Raw genomic sequence first — 16,165 nt, 5'->3', positions numbered from 1 at the left:
GTATTTCTTGGAGAGATTTAATGTGGCAAGTTTTGCTGCAATGGGTGTGACACCATCCTTTTCACAAATCTAAAAGTCTCCTTGGAAGCATAATAAGCTGTGTGGAGATATTTCTAAGGAAGCACCATTCGATCGTTCAGATCCTCTAAGCTTTCAGTTGTACTTTTGTGAATGGAAACATAGCGGTAGCTATATCAAAATACACTCCTACATAAAAATCATCGTGTAGGTAATGCGTTAGTTGCTCAGCCATTGTAACAGGTTGTCATCTTTTTGACTACACTTCTCCTACCCAGGCTCAGCCTTCTGAAGTAATCTATTTTTAATACTTTGGCTGGTCTTGAATTCTTTTAAAATTCTACTTTGACATAGCCTACTGAAGAGCTCCTTATAACAGAAAGGGAATACACATCATTAGAGGTGTCTTTTAAAGGAATGAAAGCATGGCAGAGCTGCAAATGACAAAACACTTTCAGAACACCCTCACACCCTTCCAGATTAACCATTCTTCCTGTGTGTGTTTGACAGACAAGGTTCTTATCTGAAAAGAGACTCCTTCCCCAGAAATGCTAGAATGTCCCCAGTCCAAAGAGATTATCAACTTAACTTTGCTGCTTCAAGGAATTTAATTTCCATAATTAAACCATGTTGGCTCTACAGCCACATTTCCCTGCCAATACCAAGAGAATGATTTCACCACTAATTTACCATTTGCTGCTTAAGGGTGTCTTCTCAGATGAGAATCTAGAGGGTCTTTTTTCCCCTCTCTCCAATCAAGCAAAAACTTGTAAAAAAGTGTATTTGTGTATTTCTCGCAACATGTCTTAAAGGTCATGGTGACGACTTCTAAAAAACAAGTGAAATAGCCAAGGCCTTGCCAGACACACAAATTTCTTTCAGTCAGAAAAGTTTCATTACGTTTGCCTTCACAGCTCTGACTGCAAGACCTGTCAAGAGATCTGTGTAAAATGTTTTTGGTCTAAAATACTCTTTAAAATAGGCCCGATTTTCTTCTGCAAAGCCCTGGCTAAATAACTGCAGGATCTGCAAATGTTTTTGGCACCGCTATTTACTGCACACTTATATATGCTTCACTACATTCTTTAATAAGCTGTCACAAGGTCTGTTATCTTTCATGCTACATAAAGCTTTCTTTCCTCCTTGGTAGAGAACAGCAGGAGATCTGATGATCAGGAATATTCAGCTTTACCATGCTGGCAAATATATCTGTGTGGTGGACACGGACGTGGAGAGCCTGTCAGCCGTGGCTGTATTGATTGTGAAAGGTAAGAAAACCTCCTCTCTGTTCTGCAGTCACTAATTAAAACAGGGCTTACAGCCAGGATTGTTTTTTGGTTTCTGTTTTATAAAAAAAGGGAAATTAAAAATCTAGACATAAGTATAAATGGAAAATGGCCTGTAAATATATAGCGCTTTACTACCTTAACAGACGAAGTGCTTTTCAATTTGTCTGTTATTTACCCATTCACACACACACTCACTCGCACATTGGGAGAAACTTGGGGTTCAGTGTCTTGCTCAAGGACACTGACGCGTAATAGCTATAAAGTGGGTGATGGATGTCGCCACGAAGCAACCCACGCTTAAAAGATGTATGCACTATGCAATGATTACCAAATAAAGCTGTGTCGCATAAAAAATGAAGGAAAAAGATATTTTTGAAAACATCACATGGATATGCTTTATTGAGAATATAAAGAAAACTGACTGTCAGGTTGTATAATGTTCACTTAAGCGTTTAAACACAAATGGGTTTCGTTTTAGCTGTTGATTGCAATGTGATCAAAATGCCCATATCCTCATGAACATCATTCTGGATGTCATCAGGGGGTATACAGTTTTTATGTCCTGCTTATTTTTAGCAGCAGTTGCTTGATTACATCAAATAGATGAGGCTTGCTTTTCTTTTATATTGCATTCAGGGATGTTTCTGGAAGTAGAGAACTTGACAAAACTGTGAAATTACAGGAATATCGTTTTTTCCCCCCTCTCACTCTCTTTATAATGACCAATTTTCAATATTGTTGCAATGTACTTGACAGTGGAATGTTTAGATGCCTGTCTGTGCTCACTCATGCAGTATGTATAGCTCCAGAGAGACACAATTGTCAAGAGCTACTTCGGGTAGAACAAAATACAATAACTTTTGTTATATGTTTTGGGGTTTGGTGGGGTTTGTGTTGTGTGCAGAGTGAGAGGAGGGTTGTTTCTGGCTTTGGTCAGTGCACCAAATAGCCCATCAAATTGACACTACGCAAATCAGTAAAATGTCATATGAGGTCAGGGATGATTTTAGTGTCAGGATTTGAAATGGTTGGATCCATATTTTCATCTTGTAAGGCATGTTGAAGATCTTCTATGTAAATGGCATAAATAAGCACTCTTCTTCCAAATGGCTGAGGACTAAGTGGAAATAAGGCTGTTTATCAAGTAGAAGCAATATCAAGGCCAAGAAAATGGACTGGCCTGGTATTGACTGGGGAGAAACTTGTCTGTGACTCAGATTGTGCATTATTTACACTTCCTGCTCACGGCAGCTGTCATGGATGTCTCATTGTTTGGATCGAATAGCTTCAAATGTTGGGCAACAAAGCATGAATCTGGATAGAAAACCATTCATGGAGGGCAAAGAATGGCTTTGCTTGATCACAACTTCAGACCTAAAACAGTGGTCACATGTCGATTTTCCAATCTAGCAGCTGGCCAGTCATTACCCTCATACCTATGACCCATAAAGGACACAAGTAACTCACATTCAATCAATGTGCAACACCATACTAAGCACATGCAGTATATCAACACACCCAAGATACAAGCTGTGGTCGCCTAAATTACAAAGAAACATGTTTTCTCTGCATGGTATCTAGCCACACAGGTAGATTTGGTTTTATTTGCTCCCGGGATGTGACATATCCATCTCTGCCGCCACCTCAATACAATGGACAATAACAGTGGTGGAAGAAGTACTCAGAACCTTTACTTGAGTAAAAGTAGCAATAAAATAATGTAAAAAATACTCAGTTACAAGTAAAAGTAATGCATACAACATCCTACTCAAGTAAAGGTAAGTATTGTCGGCAAATTGAACTTCAAAAGTAATCACACTGCAGTAAAATGGCCTCTTTGGCTGTTATATTATAAATGCCATTGTTTTTTTTAATACTGATACATTTCAGTGTTGTAGCTGGTCAGTTGTAGCTAGTTTAAACTGCTTTATTTAATGGTGGTTTTGTCCAGTGATTCCCAACCTCAGCCCCTCCACGGAGTCAATGCCATGAATGATAGGCCTGGCTACAGCCTACCGTAGACTGTACCAACTTTGACCTACACACTCAAAATAAGTAACTATATAAGTAACTAGTTACACCACAGCAACAGAAGCAATCATAAACTATTAACATTTATGCTTTCAGAATGTGACATATCCAGACTTTTGTGTACAGAATCAATTTCTGCACTGACATTTTCAGTGTCAGAAATATTCACGTGGGAAATAGGCGTTATAATAAAGTTACACTGCGTGGCAGCAGCTTTGAACAAACAGTTATCGTACCATGCTCCAGTCACGCTGCCTGTCATTGCTACTTAAAAAGCGTCCCTTGCCAAAATAAATACGGTCACATGTATGAGAGAGAAGTCACTCTCTTCTGGGTCACTGTGCTGCCAAAGATTTTAGAATGACAAGATTTCCTCTGCTCTCTAATGTAGCTCCATCATCTGAATCTTTGATAACAGGAAATGTACAGGAAATGAGCATTGATAGTTGTCTGTCCATTTATTATTACCAAATTGTTTCATTGATACATCATGTCTCACTATAATTCATTGATTAATAATGAGAAATACCCCTTCATTTTATTTTGATATTGATGATCATTATGATCATTCATAATTGATACAAAATTTAAGAAGAGGGATGACACTCAACTTCGGCTACCAGAAATAATCGGTATTTATACTAAATAACAGAATTTAGCTTGCATTAAATTTAACTTGGGGCACCGCCCTTAGACAAGGGAAAATGACACCATTTTATTTATTCAGTCTCGGTTCTGGAGGTTGCTACTAATTCTTGACTTGTGTGTATGTACAAACACATGGTCAGGTTCTTTATAAATGAAAGGCGTACTGAACTATTAACTACACACACAACTAATAACTACTAGGCACACAAATTAATGGATAAATGAAACTATGAATGAATACAACAGCAAACAATGAATGCATGAAGTGAGGGCCATTTTATACCTCATGATGCAGTGAATGATTATCTTGGGAAACTGTAACGTATTTAAACACAGGAAATCATAAGTGGATAAAACTTTAATATTGACAAATGAAATCACTTTAATGCACCGTTCAGCAGCTGAGAGGTTGTTGGGAGGCACAAGTGAAATACTTTACAATTCCATATCATGATTATACTGAAGGGAAATCCTACTCCTGACCAAACGCTAAATTACTTGTAGTAATCTATAGTTTCAACCCAATGTCACAGGAAAAGTTTCACGTGGTGGTTCAGATGGCTATGGGAGACAAAAGTTTATTCTCTTGTGTGGGCTACTCCTGGGCATTCTCGCATGCGGTCCCTCATTGTAGCTCGGCCAGCTGATATGTTTCATTCTCTCGTGTGGAGCTCCCAAGCAATCCCACATGGCGACTTGGCTGTCTCTGTCTCTCTCCGTTCAGCAGGGGCTAGGCAATAACATCTTTACGCCCACCCCTTGGCTTGGTGTGATGGAGCCATGATGGCTTTCAGAATTTGTTGAACTCAGCGTTCATTACAGTTATCCAAGGAAAGTTAAAAGGGCAGCTGGACTTGGTTGAAGATACCTGAAGATGTTTCATCTCTCATCCAACGGACTTCTTCCATTCTGACTGACTGGTAGGGAATCCCAGCCCTTTAACCTCTGTGGGGTTGTTATCATGGTGATGGATACAGCTTGGTTTGCTAGTGATCCTGGCTGTTGTAACGACAGTCATATGGTCGTTGGAATCACCTGAGGACAAGTGTGAACGTCCATCATTGGCATTGTCACATGAGGCCAAATGTGAGTGTTTGTTCACTCTCCTGGGAAGAGAAGAAAGGACAGCATTGCAAGTGAGGGATAAGTGGTGTCTTAGCTCTCCTTCTCTGTTTAGCAATGGACTCTCCATTATGGTAGAAATGGCGTCTGTCACTCCTCTTTCGAACCATGTGACCTTCCTGTCCAGAATATATACATTGTTGTCATGTACTAACAAGGTGTCCCTTATTCTTCAAATGTAAAACACTGCGGAGTATTGGCCTCAGTAACTGGCCCTTCAATGATGAGCCATGTGTTTGTGTAGTGGTTGTTAATTTTCCCCAATATGTAGGTCGGTGCATTCCTCACTGAATTGGACAGGATACACTTGATTGCTTTTCTTATGTTTGACTTTTCTCTGATACTCCAGACATGTATGGAATCATAATGTAGTTGCATTTACTTTCTTTTACTCATCACCTGTATTGTTGGTGTTTTTCCTGGATCTAATTCTCTTTGGCTTGGGCACTTATTGGTATGTTGTTGCCTCAGTGTTGCTGGATTCTGATTGCACCTAACTCATGCTTCAGAAAGTGGTGCGAATCAAAGTGTAAATATTGGTCTGTGTGTAGGTTTCCTGTTTACTCCAATTTGCTGGCTCCTATCCTCTTTAATTTGTACAACACAGCGCAAGAAGGCAAAACTGCTGTTGATGACATCCACTCATGTGAACGCGATCTTACTTTCTACATAGTTGATGTGTTCTGTGAAGGCTTGCACCTCCTGGGTTTTAATTTTGACCCATGTATCATCCACATATCTGTATCAATGACTTGGTGCTGTTCCTTTGAAGGAGTTCAGGGCTCTGCTTTCTGTTTCTTTCATGTAGATGTTGGCCAAAATTAGGGGATCCTGGTGTGCCCCTGGCACAGTCATGCTTCTCCCTGTAGAGTACTCTGTTGTACTGGAAATAGGTGGTTTTCAGATTGTAGTCCAGCAGTTAACAAATCTGGTTTGGGCGGAGGTTAGTTCTGTTGTTCAAGGTGTTGTCTTGTAGTTCTTATGGTTTCTACTGCTACCATGGTGGGGATACATGTAAACATGGAGGTCAAATCATGGTTGTGCATGGGATGGGTTCTCCTGGATACAAGTGGTGGTTTTGTTCACTGGTGATGAGTTTTTCTTTCTGTAGCTGTTATAGACATTCTCTGGTCTCTTTTTTGTATCCACTGGTGGGCTCTCACCTCAGACTTTCATATGTATTAGTGTCACGGGGTAGTGTGTTGACCCTGGCATGGTAGTCCACTGAGTTTAGGACTACTGTGTATCTTCCTTTATCAGCAGGTAGGATAGTGATTTTTTGATCCTTGCTCAGTGATGTCACAGCCTTTCTTTTCTGGATGGTGAGGTTGGAAAGGGCTGCCAATACTTTCAGCCTGAGCTGTTCTGCTTTTGTTGTTGTTTTTCCTCATGACTGATTCTGTTGCAGTGATAAGGTCACTGTTGGTAGCTGCGGTGGTTGACTTTAACCTTCCTTGGAAAACTATGGGCTGGATGTTCCAGGTCTTTGGGTCATGTTAGAAGTGCAGGTGTTAAGCAGCCAGACTGGAGCAGATTTCATGCAGAAGGTTTCTTTTTTTCAGAGTTGGTTGGGTGCTGGCCGTTTGGTACGTTTTGGTGCGGCTCGATATTCAGCTGATCTCCAGGCAGGCCCAGTAGCGTTCTGGACCCACCAGCTAGGGCAAATTTGTGTCTTCAAGCTGAAGAGAAGAGCAGTACCTGAAGAGAGGCAGGGGACAAGAGGTGTAGTAAGAGAAAGTCATTTCTGTGTTAGCCCAGGTTTAAATGTTGTACAACAGCTGATACACAAACATATGTACGTATGTCTATATTGATGCATATGTGTATGTATATGCACAGCAAATTAATGTAGTAAAATAAAGCTCAATACATGTCAGTGTCAGAATATCACCATATGACCTTACTTCAAAGAAAGTAAGAATGTGCCTTTGCCTTCTTCCCCTTGAGAGAGATGAAAAGAGGAAGGGTGACAGCAGGGATGTTAGATTTGGCATTCCAACTTACACTTTGCCTTACTGCAAGCTATGATCAATGAATTTGTTATGTAAATGTATATTCATATTTCCTATTTCATTTGCTATTAAACAAAACCAGACATCACATCTTTATCTTTTATGGACTGGTGGATCTGTGTAAACCATTCCTGGGTTCAGTTTCTACTGTTCCTGTATTTAAATCAGCATGTTAAAATAAAACTTCACATTCTTGCTATATTGTTAATTAAACATCACATTTTGAATAGTGTAAATTCGATTTTGCATTGCACAGTCAGTTCCTTTTTCTCTTTGTTCACAGTGCTGTTTTATCAATAAAAGATACAAAATGTTCAACAGCGTTCACGTTGATTCACGCTACACCTCAGTATTTCTAAAATCCTGGCTATGTCCCTACTCTTTAATGTCGAAAAGACTAGAAAGGCGCTATACAAGTACGGAGCATTTACATTTACATTTAAAAAGTCAGATAAAATGGAAATACTCAAGTAAAGAACAAGTATATCAGGATTGTGCTTCAATATATTACTTGAGTAAATGTATTTTCTTTGTACGTTCTACCAGAAAAAATGCCCTGTGTTGTGTGTATTATCCAAAGCGATGGGGACACAGAATCTGGAAAGAGATCTGGAAAGAGATCTTGCTGTTTTTTTGAATGTCATTTTTCAAAGCAGGGATCACTGCAAAAAAAAATATTTTAGAGTGGAGGCAGAAATCTAATAGATGAATAGCTCAAAACCTTGAAAAATAAAACAAAACTATCTGCATGGCTATATACTGTGAGAGGTAGGTGAGAACACCGTATCCAGTTTCCCTCAGTGGCCGCGTTTACATACGCTTGAAATTTTAATGTTTAGACAACTATGTGGATAATGCAGGACAAACTTAACTGTGTCAGTGAGATTGTGCTTTAAGTTGGAGCAAGCATATATGGACCTTCATGATTATATTCACAGTGACACTGATTATTGGTGTTATTGGCAATAGACACATTATTGCAATCATGTAAGCCAGTGATAGTAGATCATCAATTTTGCTTGGTGCTATTTCCCACCCTGTCGCACTCCACTCCTCTCGCAGCACTGAAGGTCAATGATAATCGCTCCTGACACAAAGACTCTTAAGTGATCATCGGGGTTCGTGTTTTTTACAGTGGCAATGGAAAATGTTTTAGATACCGCTCCATGATACCTCACAAACACTCCACTGGGAGGTGGTGGTGGTGGTGGTTATGGTGGTTATGGAGAAGGTCACGTTATACGGATATCATCATGGTCATTAGCATTCAAACCACTTGGTGAGCACTTGTGCTTGTTTGACAGTTGCATCATCATCATCATCATCATCATCATCATCCAGGAAGATAGTATGTAGGGAACTACACAGTCAATACAACACTGTACAACGATGTGTTTTATTGTTATTATCCCATCAATTTTATAACATACTATTACAAAGACTCCCTTCTGACATTTGTGACAGCTTTTATTAGAAATGTTGGTATTATTAAATTCAGATTGAATATAAAATTACCGTGTCTGTAAGTATTCATATTATAGCCAGATATTAATTTGCCCTGTGCCAAGTTCACAATAAAAGCCCAGACAGTCTGTCCATATTAATAAAAGATTATTTTAACACCATCAAGACACTGACAGCACCTCTCGCCTCAGCCAATGAAATATAATTAAGAGGATAAGGAATTGATCCTTGATTGTGTGCTCCATTAATACGTATTAATGAGGCCAGTGTATTAAAGGTTTTTTTCCATCAAGAGCTGCTAATGAGTTTTACAAAGATCAATATCTCTAAAGCCAGGGCTTTAAGGGCAAATGTATATGGGAAGCACATTCAAGGCTTCTGTAAACAAAAAATTGTGTTTATTTGTTCGTTTAGCATGCATGTTGAACATAGTCGGCTAAATATTTATACATACATGCATAATCCATAACCACAAAATCAGTTGTTGTTGTTTCCAAAGCATTGATTGTTTATTGAAATAATAATTTTACATTTTAATAATTAGAATATTTTTCTTCAGATTAGAAACCACTTCAGAGCCAGTGAGGATTGTGAGCAGAGCTAGGGGCGTTATTAGTCTGCGGCCTGTCTCACAGCTCTCTAGTGGTCTATTATTTCTGATGAGCCGACACGTCTATTAGAACAGGAAAGAGTAGATGAGGCTAAAGTAAAACATCACGCCGCTTAATTGGCAGTATAATGAAAATAAATGATAAAACTCTGGTTATTCAGGGTTATGAGGCCCTTTTTCATCTTTTACCTTTTAATTTCACTTCCTGCATCTATGTATGCCTGCTGTTTCATCAATCAGGTACCAGGAGGACCATGTAAGGGAAGGATTACAAGATAGGTGAATATTGGAGGATAAGTCTTGAATTAACTTTTAATTCCTTGCGAAGGGCATAACTTCTCCTCAAGCTCAAAGCTTTTTGAAAGTGTTTTTTCTTTTGCTAATGTTGGTTTCAAGACATAACAGGCTTTCAACTAAGCATAGTAATCTCTCATAGCAATATAGCTAGGTGGATGTGTATTTTCTGCAAATATATTTGCTGCTCATGTTTCTCTTGCAGTTTGTGCGAACACACATATTTACATCCACATTTTGTAGTCTTGTCTGTGCCACTGCATGTGCAAGTGCCTCACAGCGTCTGTTCCTGTGATTGAGCCAGGCCCCCCCAGCCCTCCAGACTCTGTGACGGTGGAGGAGGTGACAGACAGTACGGCCCAGCTGGCCTGGAGCACCGGCAGAGACAACGGCAGCCCCATCACCAATTACCTCATCCAGACCAGGACTCCCTTCACTGTGGGCTGGCAGAGGGTTAACACAGGTAGGCAGTTTGCTTGAAGAGGAATTTTCATCTTATACCACATGGAATATTATTCAGATAATTCATGGATCCCCACAGGGAAATTCTCTTACTTCTCTTCTCTCTTCAGCTGGGAGGTCAGAGTGCAGGGTCATCTACATAAGGAAGGCTCTGGAGATGGTTGAGATTCAGGGTCTTACTTTAGGGAACTAGGGGTCATTGTTGCTGCTTTTACATGATCTCTGTTAAACCACTTTATTGACCTTTGCACCTGCCTCAGACAAAACCAAAATCCTTTTCATCTGCTTAAGTCAAGTGACGTCTTTTTGGATAACATGTAGCTCTTGTTACTGTGGAGGCTGAATGCACGTATTGCAAGTGGCTGTGGAATGTTATGGGATTGATCAACAGCCACAAGTTCATTTTGATCTGTTGTCCTATACATTAAATAGGCACCTAAAATTGCATAAAATTACATATAAACCTATAAAATCCATATACACAACATCAAATAATGCATAAACGAGTATAGTACACACCCACCAATATGTATTGCCACAATGTAACACACTGTAGTTAGCTACAATTCCTACTAATGAAGAAAGTAAGAGGAAAATAACAAGGTAATAATTGGGTCAGCTGCTTTGATCAGTATTTTTATTTTAACGAGGGATCAAATGACTATGTGTAATGTTTAAGGTGATGCTTATATTGATGAACCCCAAAGATAATTATCAACCAACTTTGCACTTCCCAACAGGTCTTCACATTTCTTACAGCTCATTGTTTTTGGTTTGTCCAGCACGCAACTTTACTGTTTTAGTTCACACTCACTTCTAGTTAGCGTCAATTTTGGCTATTTCAGCGAAATAGGACTAAAGGCTGATAGCATGCAGTGGATATGCTGTCTTTATATGCTGGATATGTGCCTTTTAGACCGTTTTCCCCATAAGTTCCCCATAGCGAACGTAGAAGCTAAAGATAGATATTTCCATTAGTAGCTGGTGGAGACCAAAAACAAAACTAAAATGAAAGAAAATATTATCAGACGTATCAGATGACCAGCACTACAACTCCAAATGATTTCTAATATTCTTCCATATCTGCTGGATGTTATAAATTGGCGACTGATTTCTAACAAGTTCCCCATGTAAACTTAAAAGGCGATAGATAATATCAATATCAGTTAGTGTTGTGTTTACATCTTTTTTCTGCTATCCCCATGTAGCCAAAAATATGTCAATGTGGGGTTAAAGCCAGTGTTTATAGGATTTGAAAATTTCTTTGGTGTTTCAGTGGCTCTGGTTTATTTTTACTTCACAACACAAGGTAAGGAAAGCAAGGTCTGTTTTCTAGCTCTGTGGCGGACGTTTGATGGTACAGACTCAAAACCACTTTTGATTCATCATATTGACATTTACATTATGGACCAGTCCACGCTGCTTAAGATATACTTGATACATATACTGCTTATGATTGAAGATACTTGAAGAGGCTTCTTCAGTTCTGACCAAGTCCAGTTGCTCTTGATTTTAACCTTCCTTGGATAACTCTGACGGATAATCTTCTTTATAGGCCTCTTAAGAGATACTTGCATGTCATTTTCATTGAATTATTTAGCAGTTGTGCATAGATTTGTTTCTCTTGTTTTAGTTTTATTACACATGTTGAGCTATTCCCTCTGTTTTTTTCCAGTCCCCGAGATAATCGATGGGAACACACTCACAGCTACTGTAGTGGACCTCAATGCCTGGGTGGAGTATGAGTTTCGGGTTTTGGCCAAAAACAGTGTTGGGGTTGGAGAACCCAGCCCTGTGTCAGTCAAGACCAGGACAGAGGACGCAGGTACAGTCGATGCGATTCACTTTTTTACCCTCAAATCATTAATCCTGACCAGATAGACTTTTTGTGCAACTAAGTATTTCTTATATGGAGGTGTGAACAAGGTCTGTGTTGTATAGTTCCTGATGCAGCACCAGGTGACGTGGGTGGAGGAGGTGGAAGCCGATCTGAACTGGTCATCACATGGGAGGTAAGTCATCAGTCTTATGTTCTAGTCTGTCTAGTCTGTACCGGCAGTTAATCTTTTTTATTCTTGAGTGAGGTGCTTAATATTTCTTGCTAAATCAAAGCCCCATCTCTGTTTGGCTTGTGGGCGTCATCAATTTTGGGTCAGTTGAAGTATGGCGCTCCAGTCATTGTGCATGTAAGGCAGCAGCAATGCATACACAAGCAGAACACTGAATCTGACTATTATTGTCATTTACAAGCCTTGGATCTGTGGTGAATAGCTGTTGTTCAGCCATATATGCAATGCTCAAATAGTAAAAATAATGTAGAGACTGAAAAGGTCATTAGTTGGCTAAAGCTCATTATATTAAATCTCGTTATTTGAGTTTTCTCATTTCATTAAATTCAGAAATAACTTTTCATTTCAAAAGCTGCGGACGATCTGTAATGAGCTTAGATTTTTTTAAATGGCATTTTACTGCTCATTTCATTTGTTCAGGTGGTTGACAAAAGCAATTTGTGGGTCACGAACTTCTTTTGGCACCATGAGAGTGGGTGGTGAATGTGTCAGCCCAGCGATGGGGTGAACGTGAGTGGTTTGTATATGTTTTAATATCACTATAGTTTTGTGTTTCACTCTCAGCCTGTCCCCGAAGAACTACAGAATGGTGAAAGCTTTGGTTACATCATTGCTTTCCGCGCCTTCGGAGAAGTTAGCTGGACTCACGTGGCCACCTCTGCCCCCGGCGCATCGCGCTATGTGTACCGCAACGACAGCATCGCGCCCTTCTCTCCATTTCATGTCAAGGTTGGCACTTACAACAGCAAAGGACAGGGTCCCTTCAGCCCCGTGGTCACCATCTACTCTGCAGAGACAGGTAAGGGAGTGAACGTGAGTGGGATTTTTGCAAAGCTTTTTCCGTTTGAAAAGGACAAAGATCATGAAAGTGGTTTTCGATAGACATTTATTTTCCACCATGTAATAAAGAGATGGGCAGGAAAATAGATCTGCAGAAATCTTTTTTACAAGTCAAAAAGGGTAGAAAACTGGGGAGAAAAAAATTGCTACACCAATATGTTGGCAAATGTAGATCGCCTCCAAATATCACCACTCTTATAAATGGCTGTGCCAAAGTGAAAACAGATTGGCATTTAAATCTACGCTGTGGGTCAGTCTGTAGTGTAGTGGTCGTCTGTTTACCAGCAACACGTTTATGTGATGATTCATCCAAGTAGAGCTGAACAAGAATGCCGTAAATGTAAAAAATTAAAGAGATTTGTTCTGCTTTTCACTCTTCTTCTCTGGATGGAAGCAGCTATGCTCAGTCTCCTGTCGTCTGATTTCAGAGCCAAGTGGGATGCCAGCAGGAGTTTGGGCCAGAAGTGTCTCAGCCTCTGAGATTGAGGTGAATTGGCAGGCTCTCTCCTTCACCCCTGAAAGGGTTCTGGGCTATGAGGTACCTTTTACCCTTTTAAATGGAAATAGAAATCACACACAGCACAATTCAAATGCTTGTCATCACCCTTGTTGTACCTCAATGCCATCTTTTCCCAACTCTGCGTCGCCATGGAAATGGCTGTTTCAGCGACTGTTGTAGCCAAAATTATACAGTTCTTTGTACCAGCACGACAGGAAAACGTGTCAGAGCGTTTTCAAGAGAACAAAAGAAAATTGCCTGTCCACATGCCTTTTCATGTTGCTGTCAGTTATGGAATATCATAATACGCAGCTTCATGATAGTCTGTGCTACAATAATATACCAGACCTCATGTCAGATTACGATTAAATGCCATCATACACACACACCATGATGATACAGGGAACTGTCTACTGATGAATACTGCAGCACAATGGGAATTGATCTTTACTCTTTTCATTGTTTACAAATTAATATAGGAATATTAAACTACTAGTTTAAACCCAAAACAGTTGATTGTATTCTCTTTTACTTTCAAAAACTGGGACAGTCTGAGTGCCTCACCTGCATCCTTCTGACTGAATAATCAGGGTGATCAAAGGGCTTTAATGTAAGATGTTGTTGTTCTTTTGCGCAATGAAATCAGAGTTTCAATATTTCCGTCAGGCAAAGTAAGCTTTGGAGCCATTTCATATCTGAGCTACCCCAGAGATGTCAGCATCAGCTAACATTGAAAAATGATGACAGAAAAGTAGATGGGTGGTGGATGGATGTCATTTTGGGATCATTTATTTTCAGTTTGATGGTTAGAAGGAGTGATAACAAGATGGTCACTTATTCTGGGACGGCTAACTTTAGTTAGTATTTGATCTGTAATATTTTCATTTGAATGCTTATCATAATTAGCTCGATTTTCATCAGTGGAAAAATAAATATCACATCCTGCACGTTATGCAACAGAGATTGATGTATTATGGTACTGAAATGATTAGACAATAAATCAATTAGTTGAGCGACAAAACAATCTTAATAATTTTGAAGATTGATGAATCGTTTCAGTCATCAAGCAGAAATGCAAAACTGTTCCTGGCTTCCAAAATGTGAGGATATGCTGCTTTTCTGTTTTATGTGATTGTAAATTAAATGCCTTTGTGTTTTCGGATGCTGGTTGGACAAAAGAACCTTGGGTATTGGGATATTATAATAGGATAAATAATTACTGTTTTCTGACATTTTAATGATCATTTATTTAATCAGTAGATTTAAGAACAAGTATAATTAATGTATTCCCCATTGTGTCACTCTTTTAGTATTATCCAGTCTTAGGAGTTGTAAAAGCACATCATTTGGAAAGGTAAAAGAAAACTAATCTCTCTTAAGAGGATGCACACAGAGGCAATCACCACATTTCTTTCAAGACATCAAAAACAACTAGAAATACATGTTTGTGCTGTATGTTGTAGAAAATGCATGCTACGCATCTCGCTCCAATCCAAAGCCACAAATCGTGGTTAAATCCCAGACGACCTGCTCTCTGTCTCAAACAGGTAGTGTACTGGGAAGATGACACTAAACCAGAGACCATGGGGAAGGTTAGGGTGCCTTGGAACCAAACCTCAGTCACAGTGGGCGGCTTGGCAGGAAACACACAGTATTTCTTAACAGTCAGCGCCTTCAACACAGCAGGCACCGGCCCCTTCCTCCCTGCAATCAATGTCACCACAAAAAAGCCACGTAAGTTGCAGCACCCAGGGTCACACTGATCATAATTCAGAGGTGGAAAGCATGAACGGTAGTCTATTCTTAGCTGCCACAACAAAGGTAATATGTTGAGGCATGTTTGCATCTTCATATCACAGCAGTCCAATTGGTCGAAACAATGTCAACTTTAATTATGATCACTCTTATATAATAATGTGACAGTAAGATGTTTCTGTGCTGACTTGTAGAAATTAATTGTTTTCATATCATGCAGCGCCAGCCCAACCACCGCTGAATGTTGAATGGACCCTAATTGGCTCTCAGCTGTCTCTTTACTGGGAACCTGTGGTGGCGATGGAATCAGAGTCAGAAGTTACAGGCTACCAAGTGAGTTTTACTTTCTCAAAATGCTTCACAATAAAGTGGTTATTCAGACTGAGTTTAAGTGTGGACCTTACAGAATCAGAGTCATTGTTAACTTGCTAAGGAGGTTTACACATACAAGGAATTTGGTTTGGTGATTTGGTGCATTACAATAAACATCAAACATATATATATTAAAATGTTAAATTAAGATGGTATAAAAGAATTAAGAGAATAATGATAAATAATATGTGCAATATGGTAGTTTGTGCAGTGAGTGCAAAATATTTATAACTGATTTAAAAAATCTGAGTCGGGTTTTCATGTGGACATGGTATTTACAATGTGTTACCCAGCTTTTTTCTCTCGCCCATACAGCTGTCATACAGGAGACAGAGACACAAAGAGGTAAAAACACTCACAACAGCCAATTCAACAGCAGAGCTGACCCTCCCAGAGGACGACGATGACGACTACATCATCCAGGTTCAGACTCTGAGCGAAGGAGGGTTGGGCCCGGCCTCGGATCCCATACGAATCCACCAACTAAGTAAGCTCGTTGCTGAGGGTTTACCAAGTTGAAGTGGTTCCTGAGTTTAAAAAGTAGATTAAAGGAGTCATTTGAGTTTGGCTTTCTCTTGTGTGAAAACAAAAACACAATGACTGCATATTTTGATTAACTCTGAGGTGAAATAAAAAGACTGCACTGAAATATGCTGATGCCACCATGTTGTAGAAAAACA

The 16,165-nt window shown here is 39.5% G+C and overlaps 1 protein-coding gene across 2 annotated transcripts in view; it reads left to right on the top strand.

The window, feature by feature from the left end:
* Positions 1 to 16,165, top strand: part of cntn3a.2 (contactin 3a, tandem duplicate 2) — a 70,524-nt gene that overhangs the window by 47,669 nt on the left and 6,690 nt on the right. Inside the window, exons 14-22 of one of the 2 annotated variants that reach the window (XM_046056077.1) lie at positions 1,169 to 1,286; positions 9,793 to 9,951; positions 11,626 to 11,775; positions 11,877 to 11,962; positions 12,584 to 12,818; positions 13,288 to 13,397; positions 14,906 to 15,092; positions 15,334 to 15,446; positions 15,801 to 15,972. In XM_046056077.1, coding sequence (XP_045912033.1) covers positions 1,169 to 1,286; positions 9,793 to 9,951; positions 11,626 to 11,775; positions 11,877 to 11,962; positions 12,584 to 12,818; positions 13,288 to 13,397; positions 14,906 to 15,092; positions 15,334 to 15,446; positions 15,801 to 15,972 — 1,330 coding nt within the window. The remainder of the gene's footprint in view (positions 1 to 1,168; positions 1,287 to 9,792; positions 9,952 to 11,625; positions 11,776 to 11,876; positions 11,963 to 12,583; positions 12,819 to 13,287; positions 13,398 to 14,905; positions 15,093 to 15,333; positions 15,447 to 15,800; positions 15,973 to 16,165) is intronic. The other variant, XM_046056079.1, reaches the window with a different exon arrangement.

This window comes from Micropterus dolomieu, linkage group LG08 (genome assembly GCF_021292245.1).
Source record: "Micropterus dolomieu isolate WLL.071019.BEF.003 ecotype Adirondacks linkage group LG08, ASM2129224v1, whole genome shotgun sequence".
NCBI lineage: Eukaryota > Metazoa > Chordata > Actinopteri > Centrarchiformes > Centrarchidae > Micropterus > Micropterus dolomieu.
Note: the sequence above shows the minus strand (reverse complement) of the source record. Positions and strands in the feature narration are given on the sequence as shown.